Source organism: Oncorhynchus mykiss, chromosome 8, assembly GCF_057628025.1.
Source record: "Oncorhynchus mykiss isolate SJ-2025 chromosome 8, ASM5762802v1, whole genome shotgun sequence".
In the NCBI taxonomy this organism is placed as follows: Eukaryota; Metazoa; Chordata; class Actinopteri; order Salmoniformes; family Salmonidae; genus Oncorhynchus; species Oncorhynchus mykiss.
The window spans coordinates 64,744,642-64,760,966 of NC_143029.1; the positions used below are offsets into that span (position 1 = coordinate 64,744,642).

Consider the following 16,325-nt stretch of genomic DNA (forward strand, 5'->3'; position numbering starts at 1 on the left):
AGCTAAGTAGCTACTTTACATGCTGGTATTTTCTTTGGTATTATTGTGTGTAGCTACGTTTGCTACTGTAGCTAGCCACCTAGGTAGCTAGCCAATAAGCCCATAGAGAGATTATTGCATTGTGGATTTTGTAGACTTGAGCTGCAACAGATTTCCACAATGAAATATTGTTCTCACATATTAGTATTATTTAACACTATAAATTAAAGGAATTTGTTTTGGGTGGATTTTTCCTTTAAGAAGCAAGTGAATTTTGATCACTCATTTGACATGGATGAATTAGGCATACTATGCAATCCATAGTCCAAACTAAATACACTTGGATTTAAGATCACATACACAGTAGACCAGGAGGGATTTAAGTTTTGGTTTTAAAAAAATACTGTAAAATCACCAGGAATTCAGCAAGAAATGTGTTTGTTAGGAAATCTGTTCCCAAGTATTTCCACAAATAAAAAAATACACGTGATCGTCTCTCAATGTAATCAAGGTATGAAATTATTGTTATTTTCAAATAAATGTTTTGGGCTTAGCTGTGGTCAACTTGCAGTGTACAAATTATTCAAATTATTCCCCCCAAAAAATCATCCTGTAGCTAGTTGCCTACCCCTGCTGTAGACATTTGTGGTCTTGCAGTAGGAGTATGGCACCACTGCCTAATTTTAGGGATGTGCCCCAAATGGCACCCTATTCCCTATACAGTTCACTACTTTTGACCAGGGCCCATAGTGATCTGGTCAGAAGTAGTGTTCTATGAAGGGAATAAGAGTGCCATTTGGGACACAGCCTAGCTGATGCTGACTGCATTGCAGAGAGGTTACAGTTGACCTACCTGTGTAACTCATGTAGTTGTTGTACGGTGTGTCCTGGTAGAGCGTTATCCCACAGGTGTCATTGACATGACCAGGGTCGTGGCAGGCCTTAGACTTGGGTGTAGGGGCCGTGTCTGCACATAGGTCTCCTGTCTCCATGGAGGGAGTGGTCTCCTGACAGGGGTCATCACAGGACTCCCGCTCACTGACCCCCTTGAAGACATGGTACAGTCCGAAGATATGGCCCATCTCATGGATCATTGTGTTATTGTGTCCGATGGTGCCGAAGTAGGATGGATTCATCACCATTCCACCTGTGGATAGGATGATATAGTTATTGAACAGAACTCAACAGGTGGTGAGATTGCTGAAATAGTCTGCCTTTGTTGCTTCTCAAATAATCCTAGAGCCTGTAAATAACTTCCATCCCAGATCTACTCCATGATCACAGTGGGACATGTTTTTTGGGGGGCAAAGATGAATCAGACACAATCTCTATGTCAACTTCTTTCAATGTTTTTTTGGTGTGTTTATTGACTAATTAGTCAAGCTTGCCATCTCAGACAAACAGTCAAACACAAGCCCTCTGAGTAATAGCATGTTAACATTTGGATTTAGAACCAACTAATGTCATAAAAACCCTAAACGATGTGCCATTTATAACCACTTAAAGACGAGGCAAACCTTCAGCAGTTTTAAACTCATCATGTAAGAAACAAGTATAGTGCTATCCTGGAAATAATTTGCATAATTTCTTATCATGTAATTTATGGAGTATGGAGGCAGAGATTATTGCCCGTTAAAAAACCTTAAGAACTGGAATAGAATAAACATGCTATTTGTTTTCTAATTAGAAGCACTATTCAATTTGTGAGGACCTCTGCTGTGCCCGTTGAGACAACTTCACTTTAATAGCACATTTAGCCTGTAAACAATGACAGATGTATGCAGGGCTTTGCTTCAACATTCAATTCGGTGGAGAATATATTCTGGTGCAATTGGGAGTAAATTGGGAGAGGACCTGCTTGTCAGACCAAGACTTCCTGACTGTAAGGCTGTTCTCATGATTTGTCCTCAGACATAAATCATCAGGTCTCATATACAAGCTTAACCGTTAATTAAAAAATAAGACAGGGAAAAGTAACTACACAATTGACACTATAAAGTTTCTCTTCTCTCTTACAGTCGTGGCACCACTGCATCTTTCCCTGTATCATTCAACCACTTACTGTCATCATATTGAACGATGTGGCTTTGAGTGAAATATCCTCACTTCAGGGAGCTGTGGGGTTCAAAGAGGGGATGGAAACCTGCAAGACGGTGGTCCATAAGGGACATACTGTATCAGAGAAAGCCCAGCCCAAAACACTGACTGGCTTGTTGATGCAGTTCAACCCTGAGGAAGAAGAAAAGGACATCTGTGCTGGAATGCACCGAACGCCATGCCCAGGGCCCATAATGAATGTGCCAGGAGGTAAGACGCAACCCAGAGGGAGCAAAACAACAAACCTGATTGAACGGAGAATAATACTTTAAAGGGGTTTCACTCCCCGGCCAAGCACTCTTACTGAGTGATTTACAGCTCTTCAGTAGATGGAAGAGAATACACAGAAGAGGATATAAGATATTTAAGGATAATTTACAAGAAGCAACTTGACTGTAACGCAGTGTTTCTTATTGGGGTAGAACAATTCCATTAGCAATACACAGACAAAATAATACCAGTCCAAACCAATTAGAGTAATACATTTCCACTTCAGGTAAAGTTGGGATTTATTAAATAACTAGATGTGAGGAGAAAACTCTTAGCTTTAATGAGCGATTGAAAACAGTAACAATGTTTTTGTTTGGTTGTTGTTGGGGTTGTCTTTACAGTGGAAAGTCCTAATGATTCGGAGGCAATCTGCCAGGAAATCTATGCATGCTGCAAGTGTTTTCTACCCTGGATTAAGGCTAATTCATCTTGTTACAGCTAATACTGAGATCAAAGAGTGGAGGGCAAGAGATGAGGAGAGTGATGGGGAGAGTGAAGAATGGAGAGAGTGAGGGAGAGGGGGAGAGAGAGAATCTGAAGACAATGCCTACCTTCTCCTCTTCTGCATTTTACTTTGTGTAACTTTTGTGTGTACTTTCTAACCTAATAGAAGGCCATGTAATCCCGTTTGGCATGTTATAGCATGCATATCATTTTGTAGCTCAATGTCTTTTGTGTTTGATTCAGGTGAAGACAGAAGGAAGGGGTGTAGCAGTAGCTTACCCTGATGGTTGAGGGCCTCCTTTGCCCATGGCCAGGTTGCAGCCCCTGCTAACTCTTCACGGGCTGAGTTGTTGGCAAAGAAAACATTTAGGGTGTCTGTGCTGCTCAGGTGTAACAACTCTTTCAGTTCCTTCACACTCATATAGGCTCTGCAGAAAAGAGAAGAAGTATATGTCATTAGAATAAAGAAAATCTTGCATTCCCTGCTTTTAGTCTAGGGCAATTGGACAGTTTGCTCACACAATCCTATTGTAAATAGCAACGGTATACAGTTTCAAATACCATGTGAAAATATCAGACAACACAGGTGTAGAATTAATGAACTCCCAGATACACACACACACAGTCAGGTCCACAATTATTGACATCAATGTTAAAGGTTAGGAAAAAATACTGTATGAAATAAATAAAACAAATATTAAGCTATAAAGTATGCTATGGAAATGATAATGTTATACTAACACAATTGCTCTGAGAAAGATATTTTGTTCAACAAGTAATTTTTAAAAATCTAAAAAGATACGGGTAAAGATTATTGGCACCCATATTAACCCCAGGTTTTCAATGTGGTTCAAGTCTGGAGACTGAGATAGACATTGCAAAATGTTGATTTTGTGGCCAATTAACAATTTCATTGTAGATTTTGGTGTGCTTCAGGTTATCTTATTGCTGAAAGACCCATTTGCGGCCAAGTTTCAGCCTCCTGGCAGAAGCAACACGGTTTTTGGCTAAAATGTTTATGATGCCGTTGACCTTAACAAGGGCCCCAGGACCACTGGAAGCAAAATAGTCCCTTATTATCAAAGATCCTATGGCCTGGTCCTATGGCCCTTGTTAAAGTCAACGGAATCATGAACTTGACCAGGAAAATAACAGGACATTTTAGCCAAAAACCTGGTTGTCTCTGACAGGAGGCTGAAACTTGGCAGTCCTTAACCGCAGAGAAAGCATATATCAAGGATCTGGAAAGATTCTGCATGAAGGAATAGTCTAAGATCCCTCCCAATGTGTTCTCAAATATCATAATTGTTTTTAGAAAAAGACTCAGCGTCGTTATCCTCGCATTTGGAGTGTGCTGAAGTATAGGGCTGCCAATGTTTTTTTAGATTTGTTCGATACATTTTTTAACTAAATATATTAAATGTCTTTGAGCATACAAAATAGCTCAGTATTTGTATTTATTTTATCGTGTTTTTTTGCTCATCTTTATCAAGGGTGCCAATAGTTATGGACATGACTGTAGATCGGATCCCATGACATCGTAATGAAAAAGTCCTACAGTATGTTGTGGTACTCAACGGAGAAAGTAGACAGTACAATAATTTGTTTGGTAACATTCAAGTCATGTAGTCTAGTCAGAGGAGCTCCTGATGAGAAAGTAGCTCATCTGGGAGTTCATTTCCACTTCTCTCCTTCTACATCCAATTCTACTACTTCCAAAACAACATTGTTTGAATTGGTTCGGGTAGCTACATGAAACCACTACCTTCCACTTCCCCCCACTCCCAACTGTGATAGATTGCCATAGAACTGCTTTGATGTGTGAAGTTAACTTTTTTTTAAACGCTAGATTATGTCACATGTCATTTTTCTCTTTTGCTTTTATAGCTGGAAAGCCTTTCCACCTATCACTGGCCCATTCGTTTGAAAAGGTATGAGTGTTAATACTCTTTTGAAACCTGCCAAAGGGTCTAGCCCATTAGTTGAACCACCTACTGTTTCTTGGATGTGTTCCACCCAAGAACTGACCAAGTGTAGTTTGCCTTACATCCAGTTTTCATTAAACAAGCAAACACTGTGTCAATCTGCTTGAGTGCTCCAATTCAGCATTAGGTCAAATGAGTTTCATAATACATATAACATATTAAATATAAACAATGGATTGATCGTTTTTAATAATAAAGTATTGGTTGTTCATTTTGAATTCTACATTATGAAGCAATATTTTGGTTGGTAGAATCCATTCAATATAGCTATGGACACAATTCAGTCAGTTGAGAACTCTAATATTCATAGCCAAACTTCTTGCAACACTGGCCCTTCAAAAAATACACCTGGAAAGGGGTTATTACATTACGTAATACAGTAGGCCTACTTTCTAAAAAAATATTTTCTGCACAAATTTGATAGAATTATATTTAAAATCTGAACTGGGACATTAGAACTGTTCTCAAAGGCCATGTAACTTTTTCCAAATGTCCTTTCATTGTTGGAGAAAAAGGGATTTTTGAGAACCACCTAGTTTGCCTTGCAAACGGATTCAAACCACCAGTTCTGGATCCCCTCAGCGGCAGGGGAATATCCTAGCATTAATGGCTAAAATGTCCTCCTCATTTTTCCTTTCTCTGTCATGTGTGGCCAAAATCTTCATGTACCTGGCCATTCCTCATGGCTGTCTCTCTGTCTGCTTGAACAACAAATTTGTGTAGTGACAGCAATTGGCTAGGGATTGAGTTCTATTGCCCAGCTGCAGATACCTGGACAATAACTCAGACAGAAAAATACCAAAATCCCAGACCCAAACATAAAATTGTACTCTCTACAAATGCCATCAAAATGTCATCCCTGCACTAATTCTCCTAAAACTCTGGATTGCAGTCCAGGGATTGCACTCTTCCAACCAGCTCAGGTTAGGACCTTTTAAAGACCTAGGCTACACTGCAGATATTCCAGAAAGCCGTGTCTTATTAAGCATTTGCATCTATGGTGGATTCGCAATTCATACAGTTTAAGTGAATGGTCAGAGGTAGGAAAAACTTTGGCAAGTAACTGAGAGAGATTACATCATTGCAAGCTATAAATCAGAAGTCAGTTCTACGCTCATGCCTTCCTGACACTTACTTTTATATCCGTCTCGGGCCTGGCTTTTTAGCTGATATTGTTGCTCTGTAAAGTACAAATACCAGCCCCCCCTCTCTGTGCAAAACAACACATTGACTGATTGTACTCCGAATGTATTGTTAGTGCCCAATCTGAGGGAATTAATTATGAACAGTTTAGGAACTCTGTCTGAACACCCCCTACCTAAAAGACACACTACCAAAAAGGAAACTACTAATACAGTATGCCGACTTGTGAAGAGAAAGTCACTGGTTCTGTTGGACAGGTACCCCAAACTCATTGCAATATTGCTTCAAATTAAAATGTTTAATTATCTTATCAATAGCATTTACAAGACCATAATCACCAGCTATAAGTTTGGGAACGTTATCACCAGTACATTTTGATCCTTAAAATAACTTTTAAGTTTATATTACAAAAAAACATGACGAAAGACTATATAATCTACAGGAAATTGTATTCTTCAAGAAATTGTAACACATTTTAAGCAGTCTATAATCCTATGCAATGCATCGTAAACTCAAACATGCACAGTATACTGTATATTAGATGGTCGATTGATTTGTGTCAGACAACAATCGCAGGTTAAGAATTTCTACCTACATGCTGTGCACAACTAACGAAGAACGACATTATGGCAAGACATCATGCATTTTGTTTGAAACCCAGATAAGTCTGCCTGTCAAAAATAATAGAACGGAGCGGAAGAGACTTCTGGTTTCGTTGTTTAGCAATAATACGTGTATACTTTGGCTTCTCTCTCAATTCACAGTTTCACATGCTTTCAGAAACTGTTCCAGAGTATCAATGTGTGTGCTTCACATGTTGTCTAATACACATACCCTAACAAAACAAAGAAGGCCTCTTTAGTTCGGGGTACTTTGTTTTGTTAGGGTATGGGTATTAGACAACATGTGAAGCACACACATTGATACTCTGGAACAGTTTCTGAAACTATGTGAAACTGTGAATTGAGAGAGAAGGCGTTAAACTCCCAATGCCTACGTAGAGCCTCAATATCATTACTGTCATTATCATTAAACTCACAACATCCACAAAGTCCAATAAATCCAAGGGCAGGCACCACTTTTCTGGTTGCAGTAGCTAAGGGAGGCTAAGGATGACAGACCCAGCACTTTTTTATTTGTCAGAACTAGTAAAGAACACCAATATAAACCCATTAATTTAATTGGAAATTAGATAGAAGATGGCTCTGGACCACAATATCCATAAAGGTATTGTTTGTGACTAATTCATACGTTCAGACAATTGGGACAATTTCCCAAAGCAGCAACTGTATATACATTTTCAACCATTCAACTGATCTTCAACACCTTGATTAGAGGAATCTGTGTTTCTGTTGGGACAAACACCTGCAGTACTGCTGTGGCTCTCTTGGAGCAGGATTAAGGATCCCTGACAAATACTAATTGAAAAGAAATGTCTCACCTATCTGGGGACTCTGGATCGAAGCATGTCTTCAGGACATCCGTGACCTCAGGATCACAACAGTCTCCATCATCATAGTCGTAATGGATGCTGTTGCACTCTGTGTTGCAGACCCCGTCCCTCCTCTTCCAGTTGTAGCAGGGCCCCAGACGCAGACAGTCCCCACCATCGTGGCCCGTCAGTGGGTGGTCACACTCCGCGTCACAGTGTCTGTTACCAATCTTACTGATCCGGCAGTTGCTGAGGATGAAGCGCTGGCGTACAGATGTGTTCTGGACAGTATGCGTGCTCAGCTCCAAGCTGATGTTGTAGGACTGGAAGGCTTCGACAAGTGCCTGGTGCTGCATCTGGATCTGGGCCTGAGAGACAGTGGGACGACTTCCGTCATCGTTACAGATGTTGACAATACGGTAGCGGATCCTTTTCTCTGTGCGCAGCTGCCAGTGGTTATTGTAGCCTAGGATGATGTCTGTGTTGTCACAGGTTGTTAATCCACAGGGAGGGGGCAGAAAGGGGGACACATGCTCCTGCTCAGGGATAGGGATGATGACTATGGATGGGTGGTAGCCCTCCTTATGAGGACTCCACTGTTGCTCTATCTCGGAGAAGTCCGCCCAGAGAGCGAGGTTTGGTTCCCTCTTATCAATCCGAGAAGGCCCTTTAAGGAGGTCCTCGTGAGTGCGGGGGAGCACCCATAACACAATGCCTCCGATGTGCCCTCGGAAGTTGTGCCCAAGGTCTGACTGGTCCCCACCTAGAAGAAGTATTCGACAAGTCTCCATGAACGGGCTGTAGAGGTTACCAGACTGCAAACTGCTCTCCCCAACCTTGGCACCATCTATGTAGAGCTTCATCCTGTGGCCATTGTAGCTGGCCATCAGGTGAGTCCAGGAGTTAGGGTGGTAGCGCTGATGCCCATAGATAGTCGTAGCTTTGGGAGCTCGGTCTGTACGGAGTGTAAAAAAGAATCTGGCATCTTTTCTTCCACCGGGCTTTACTGTGCGAATACCTACGGACCATCCTTTCTCACTTAAGGAGTGGGAGCAGTTGTCAAAAACCCCTGCACAAAAGAAATACAAATATTATTTTGCAAAAAGACAAACATTGAGCATCCTCTTTCAATGTAATTAAAGCCAGACTACCCAGAGAGTTGTGGGGTTGAAGGTATTTCCCTAAACGAAGGCACTGATTCCCAGCTGTTTCTCAGGAAGAGAAAATCACATCTGGCTTCCAGATGTTCTATGCTGGGACAGCTAAAGGTCAGGGAACCCCTTCACCCTCATTCCATTCACACTGTACACACAAAAACTCAGAAATGTTTTTGGACATTGAAAGCAAATCTGGGTAATTGTAACAAAATATCCCTTAGGAGGATGGGCCAATTTCATGGTTAAAATTTAATTCCCTCAAAGTAGTGGTTAGAACCCAGCATCTCTGCCAAATAAAAGTCTTGATACTATAATCTGGCAACAATAGAGGGCCGGATTTATAATAGTACAGAATAAAACTAGTCTGTCGTGCTTATCTGGTAAAACACTATGATACATTTTTATAGAAATTGTAATAGAAAAACAAATGTGATTATATAAATGCGGAATACACTAATTGTCAAATAGGGTTCACTAAAGATTTAGGCCAAAGCTTAAAGCTTGTAGACCATGATTAATATAAGTGACATTTGAAGAGGAAAACAAATACAAAATAAAACATTTTAAGAGGGAAAGGAGGTGGAAACATGAGCTCTTCTGAAAAGATGTGTAGCTACAGCCCGACTAAACACAACTATATTCACACCTGTTGTGGCTAAGTGTGGATATTTTCAGAATTGCAATGGCATAGATGAGTTGGTAAGGGCTGTTCTATTCTTCATGATTCTTAGGCCGGGATTCAATCCGATCGTGCTTTGTCGGCTATGCAACTTTTAAAGGCAATGTTCCCGCATTCGCAGAGACCGCATTCATGGCAAACGCCTCATATGCTGCTGGCTCAATTGGAAATTAGCCTTAATTGAGCAATTGATGTCATTGGTCAGAGAATCTAACCACCTGCTTCCTACAGTCCTTAATAAAAGAAAAGGATGAAAACCTGCAGGCATTGTACCTCTTGTGGACTTTGTGGTTGCCTAACCCCCTTCACCGGCATGTTAGTTTTACATGTGTAAGGTCCTGGTTCAATCATTGCTCCTGGCTATTTTCTACATCATTCAATAAATGGCATCCCATTTCTGACATCCAACTTCTGTTATTTCAATCAAAATAGAATTTTGATTTCTTTATTGATTTTCTATATTCGTTTACAGTGAACCAATGAATTCATATTGCCTATATCATATTTCCTTCAAACCTTAGCCTTATCCTGCTGTTATGCTGCATTCATAACCAAGTGGGACGGTGGTATTAACCACATATGACTAGGAAAAATCCACTTGAATGCCCGTCCAACTCGTAATTTCAAAGTGGGAAACCCTGGGAAAACCTGAGCTCCGACTTCTCCCAAATGCATTTTCAGCTGTTAAGTGTAATCAAAAAAACATAATTTATAAAAAAGCAATCTATTAATATGGCTTTTGAACAATATAATTGGTTTACAAGCATGATAGCTGTACTTTTAGTTTATGGTTGACGCAGCTTGTGGACCATTAGCACATGAATGCATCCAAATGGTATTTATGACTTCACAACTGGTAATTACCACCTTCCCACTTGGTTATGAATGCAGCAATAGGCTAGAGTCGGTATATTGCCTGCAGGATACGAGGAGACTAAGGCTACACTATCAATAACAATTTGATCTATACAGTGGTGTGAAAAGTACCCAATTGTCATACTTGAGAACAGTGGCGTCTGGTAAGACAAGGGGTGGCAGTCTGTGTATTTTTGTAAACAACAGTTGGTGCACGATATCTAAGGAAGTCTCGAGCTATTGCTCACCTGAGGTAGAGTATCTTATGATAAGCTGTAGACCACACTACCTACCGAGAGAGTTTTCATCTGTATTCTTTGTAGCTGTTTTACATACCACCACAGTCAGAGGCTGGCACTAAGACAGCACTGAATGAGCTGTATTCTGCCATAAGCAAACAAGAAAACGCTCACCCAGAGGCGGCGCTCCTAGTAGCAGGGGACTTTAATGCAGGGAAACTTAAATCCATTTTAACAAATTTCTATCAGCAGGCTGGCTGAATGTGCAACCAGAGGAAAAAGAACTCTGGACCACCTATACTCCACACACAGAGACGCATACAAAGCTCTCCCTCGCCCTCCATTTGGCAAATCGGACCATGATTATATTCTCCTGATTCCCGCTTACAAACAAAAATTAAAGCAGGAAGCACCAGTGACTAGATCAATAACAAAGTGGTCAGAGGAAGCAGATGCTAAGCAACAGGACTGTTTTGCTAGCACAGACTGAATATGTTCTGGGATTCCTTCGATGGCATTGAGGAGTACACCACATCAGTTATTGGCTTCATCAATAAGTGCATTGATGACGTCATCACCACAGTGACCGTACAGTACATACCCCAACCAGAAGCCATGGATTACAGGCAACATCCGCACTGAGCTAAAGGCTAGAGCTGTCGCTTTCAAGGAGCGGGAGCTTATAAGAAATCCCGCTATCCCCTCAGACGAACCATAAAATAGGCAAAGCATCAATACAGGAATAAGAATCGTACTACACCGGCTCTGACACTTGTCAGATGTGTCAGGGCTCGCAAACGATTACAGACTACAAAGGGAAGCACAGCCGAGAGCTGCCCAGTGACAAGAGCCGACCAGACGAGCTAAACTTCTTCTATGCTCGCTTCGAGGGAAATAACACTGAATCATGCATGAGAGCACCAGCTGTTCCAGAAGACTGTGTGATACCACTCTCCGTAGTAAGACCTTTAAACAGGTCATCATTCAAAAGGCCGCAAGGCCAGACGGATTACCAGGACGTGTACTGCGAGCATGCACTGACCAACTGGAAAGTGTCTTCACTGACATTGTCAACCTCTCCCTGTCCGAGTCTGTAATACCAACATGTTTTAAGCAGACCACCATTGTCCATGTGCCCAAAAACACTAAGGTAACCTGCCTAAATGACTGCCGACCCGTAGCACTCACGTCTGTAGCCATGAAGTGCTTTGAAAAGCTGGTCATGGCTCACATCAACACCATCATCCCAGAAACCCAAGACCCACTCCAATTTGCATACCTCCCCAACTGATCCACAGATGATGCAATCTCTATTGCACTCCACATTGCCCTTTCCCACCTGGACAAAAGCAACACCTATGTGAGAATGCTATTCATTGACTACAGCTCAGCGTTCAACACCATAGTGCCCTCAAAGCTCATCAATAAGCTAAGGACCCTGGGACTAAACATCTCCCTCTGCAACTGGATCCTGGACTTCCTGACGGGCAGTCCCCAGGTGGTAAGGGTAGATAACAACTGTAATGTAGCAGTTTGAGAGCTTCAGGTTTCCTGGTGTCCACATCACCAACAAACTAATATGGTCCAAGCACACTTAGACAGTCTTGAAGAGGGCACGACTGTAACGGCTGTCGTAGGTGGAAGAAGGTGAGGACCAAGGTGCAGCGTGGTACGGGTTCATACTTTTAATAATGGAACTGAACACTGATTAACAAAATACAGAGAACAACCGAAACAGTTCTGTCTGGTTGCAGACACAAAAACAGAAAGCAAACACCCACAACCAAAATGGGGAAAACAGGCTACCTAAGTATGATTCTCAATCAGAGACAACGAACGACACCTGCCTCTGATTGAGAACCATAACAGGCCAAACACATATAAATATAACCACATAGAAAAAACAACATAGACTACCCACCCCAACTCACGCCCTGACCAAACTAACACAAAGACGTAATAAAGGAACTAAGGTCAGAACGTGACAACGACAAAACCTATTCCCCTTCAGGAGACTAAATAGATTTGGCATGGGTCCTCAGATCCTCAAAAGGTTCTACAGCTACACCATCGAGAGCATTCTGACTGTTTGCATCACTGCCTGGTATGGCAACTGTTCGGCCTCCGACCGCAAGGCAATACAGGGGTTAGTGTGTACGGCCCAGTACATCACTGGGGCCAAGGTTCCTGCCATCCAGGACCTCTATACCAGGCGGTGTCAGAGGAAAGCCCTAAAAATTGTCAGAGACTCCAGCCACCCTAGTCATAGACTGTTATCTTTGCTACCGCATGGCAAACGGTACCGGAGCGCCAAGTCTAGGTCCATGAGGCTTCTAAACAGCTTCTACTCCCAAGCCCCCAAGCCAAGACTCCTGAACATCTAGTCAAATGGCTACCCAGACAATTTGCAGTGTCCCCCCACTCTTTACACCACTGCTACTCTCTGTTGTCATACTACCTCAACTAACCTGGGCCCCCGCACATTGACTCTGCCTCGGTTCCCAACTGTATATAGTTTCTCTATTGTTATTTTACTTCTGCTCTTTAATTACCTGTTACCTTTGTCTATTATTCTTATCCATCTTTTGTTGAAACTGTTGTATTCGGTGCATGTGACTAATAAAATTTGATTTGAGTAAAAGTAAAAGTAAAAATACCTTAATAGAAAATGAATCAAGTAAATGTCACTCAGTAAAATACTGCTTGAGTAAAAGTATAAAAGTATTTGGTTTTAAATATACTTAAGTATCAAAAGTAAAAGTATGAATGATGTCAAATTCCTTTTATTAAGCAAACCAAATGGCACAATTTTCTTGTTGTTTTAATTTACCACTAGCTAGGGGCACACTCCAGCACTCAGACATGATTTACAAACTAAGCATTTGTATTAAGTGAGACAACCTGATCAGAGGCAGTAGGGATGATCAGGTATGTTCTCTTGATAAGTGAATGAATTGGAAATGTAATGAGTACTTTGGGTGTCAGGGGAAATGTATGGAGTAAAAAGTACATTATTTGCTTTAGGAATGTAGTGGAGGAAAAGTTAAAGTTGTCAAAAATATAAATGTTAATTATATATACACAAAAAAACTACTTAAGTAGTACTTTAAATCATTTTTACTTAAGTACTATACACCACCACATAACCTTGCACTTCAGTTTACTCCTACTATTTGAAGTTTGTCACTTTTCGTGAACACACCTTTGATTTATCCCACCTACAGTCAGCAGAGGAAATGACAAAACTTCAATGCTTATCAAAAATACCTAGGAATATAGTTTTTATATAGATCAAATGATTGGGACAACTTAAAATGTATTAATTGAAGTTATCATCACGTGGCTATGAATCTATTTGCTCAGTAGCCGAGAGCATTGAGAGCATTAAACCTCTCAAGAATTGACGTCAAAACAACAAGCTTGCAGGTGGTGGCCATTTGTGTCTGTAACATTAACCCCCATAACCCATTTGCATCTCATAATGGCTGATTTCCCAATTTCTCTCATTTTCCCAACCATGTCATTTGTGGTCTATATACTCAATTTGATATTTTTAACACTTTTAACACTTAAACAATGATAGGGAGAGAGAGGTTTTGGAATTTCACTCACCTGCTATGATGGCTGGGTTAGTCTGCCCACCCTCTGGGTTGACCCACAGTTCAACACTGAACTTAGCCCGAGGAAGCTCAATGCCAGCTGCTGGATTGACCCTCAGTTGTTCCTTCTGTCCACTAAAGTACAAAGCAGACATCCACTTAGGGGGGACGTCTGGAATCTGGGCACCCCACAACATGCTGGCGCGGCTAGGTGGTCCCTCCTGCTCCACAGGGTAGTCCTCAATCTCAGCAGAATAGTCACTGTGCTGCCGGAATGTAGAAAATATCCTGCGGGACTTTACTACGCTCTCAGGGAAAGCTGCCCAACTGTCTTCATCATCTGAGACTGTAAGGGTACGGCGGACCCTTCCAGTCAGAACTCTCTGCTGCTTTTTGAGCAGCAGCTGCTTGTGTGGGCCCTCAGAGCGCCCACCATCAACCTCTGGTTTGTCATTGCCACTACTTGAGTCCACTGTCACATCAGCCTGACTGGGAGGCTTTCTGTTGAAGTTGGGGTTAGGAGAACTGACCATCCCTAGAATCTTAACATGTCTCTCCTCCTTGTCTTTGGGTATCACTGCCTCTGAGTTTCCCCGACTAACCTTCTTCTCACCTTTGCCCCAATGAGTGGCACTATCCAGTCTCGGGTTAGAATTAGCATCAGAATTGCACCCACCTGAACAGAAGGACTCCTCAAGATGAGTTATATGATAGAGACCACTTTGCCTTGTGGTGTATCTCCTTGGGTGAGCCACTGGAGGGAGATGTGGAACTGATGCTGAGTATGCTGCTTGTCTCAGTTGTCTGGTGGACCTGCACTGTTCACTTGCTAAGTGAGCCAGCTCACTGTCAGCTCTCTGAGCCATTGCGCGTTTGTATCTTCGGATATGATCTGATTGAGCAGAGTTTAGCAGCCATGTGTTGATCATTATGAGGACAACAGCCAGTAGTCTAACAAACAACATTTTGGAGTTTAGATTTGGAATTGTTGTTTTGGAATGTTTTCAGTTCTGGAACCCTGCCTTCTTCAATATAAAGTTGAATACAGCGGCAAGATCAGATGTGATTAAACCCCCTATTCCCCATTACATAAACTAGTGATAAGTGGGGAACTGTGTATTTCTCAACTAATAGTATTATAATATATATATAATTTTTTTAACAGGTATCCTATTTTTTGCAAAAGCAATTGCCTATTTTTGTTTGGACTGGTCTATTTAGTGCAATGCAGTCAAGGCAGGTGTGTCATGCATACTTTCATCAAGATGGCAGTTTTCCTTCCAGACTTCAAAAAGTAGCTAAATAGAAGCCTGTCAGTGCACTCAAATAGAGAACTGTAGCAGTATGTTTCATTGACTGAGTGCAAAATCTTCAGGCTGTTGCATATGGATGTTCAATGTATATTTAGTTTGTAAAAGCTTCTGGCTATTTCGCCGGTCTAAACAAAACTACAACTTGCCTCTCGTCTAGCCTCCACTGCACGCATCGCATCAACTCGACTTTAAAACCTGCTGCACTGTGAACTGGACACTTTTTTAGGGAAAGTGACGGTCAGAGCAACCTACCACAATACCGCCTGTTTGAATAGGATGAAAGTATTGTCATTAGGCTACTGTATTTTGCAGCATCAATTTTGAATTTGGAATGAAATTGTGCAATATGGTTACTTTCAGTCGATCTGCTTGTCCATAGAATTCAGTTGGAAGACTATTGTCCCTGGTTGGATTTATCTTTTTATTATTTTAAATATAGGATCATTCACGTGATGATTTCAGTGTTTTCATCCATTCCGCGCAAAATAAAGGTTAGTTCATGTCTTGCCTTCAGGTCTTGCCACCAATCTCCTCCTTGTGCGCTATTTTCGATAGTGCCCGTTGTTGTTAACTTAAAATTCACCCTGTGAGAAGGATGCTGGGGTGACCAAAACAATGAACAAGCTGGCTGAGGTTTTTAGTTTTTAAGCCAATATTTCTCATTCAAGGACTATACTATGAAGTCACATAAAGTAAAGGTAAGCTTTATTGAAAGATAAACCTTAAATGCAGTCACAGTCAACCTAACCATCAACTATTGTCTATTGTTATTTATTTGCTATTTCCTTTCCCTGTATTTGGTAAAAAAAAGTAACAGCAAGGTATGAGACAAGAAGCAAGAGCAAATCAATGGGAATCAGACTAAATGCTCTGCTGGTCCTGTTAAGAGACTCTCCAAATAAAAAATTGTTCATTAAATCACCTTCAAGCGCGCGTAAAGTCCTCTTGTATGCCCATTTGAAATTGTGGATATATTTTCTGCGCTGATGAACCGCCAGTCTCGCTCTCCTCCATAGCCTATTCAGAAGATCAAACCAACGCGCTGAAACGTTTTATCTATTACTCTCAGACTGACATCACTAACCCTGCCCCTACTACACACATTAGTAAAGAAAGGAAACCTCTCTATCCAA

General features: G+C 41.4%; 1 protein-coding gene across 1 annotated transcript in view; it reads right to left on the reverse strand.

Moving 5' to 3' along the window:
• Nucleotides 1-14,935, reverse strand: part of LOC110530309 (pappalysin-2) — an 80,886-nt gene extending 65,951 nt beyond the window's left edge. Inside the window, exons 1-4 of the mRNA XM_036985949.2 lie at nt 13,893-14,935; nt 7,360-8,419; nt 3,070-3,218; nt 833-1,126 (exon numbers count right to left, since the gene is read on the reverse strand). Coding sequence (XP_036841844.2) covers nt 833-1,126; nt 3,070-3,218; nt 7,360-8,419; nt 13,893-14,844 — 2,455 coding nt within the window. The 5' untranslated portion in view covers nt 14,845-14,935. The remainder of the gene's footprint in view (nt 1-832; nt 1,127-3,069; nt 3,219-7,359; nt 8,420-13,892) is intronic.
• Nucleotides 14,936-16,325: the final 1,390 nt, after the last annotated feature.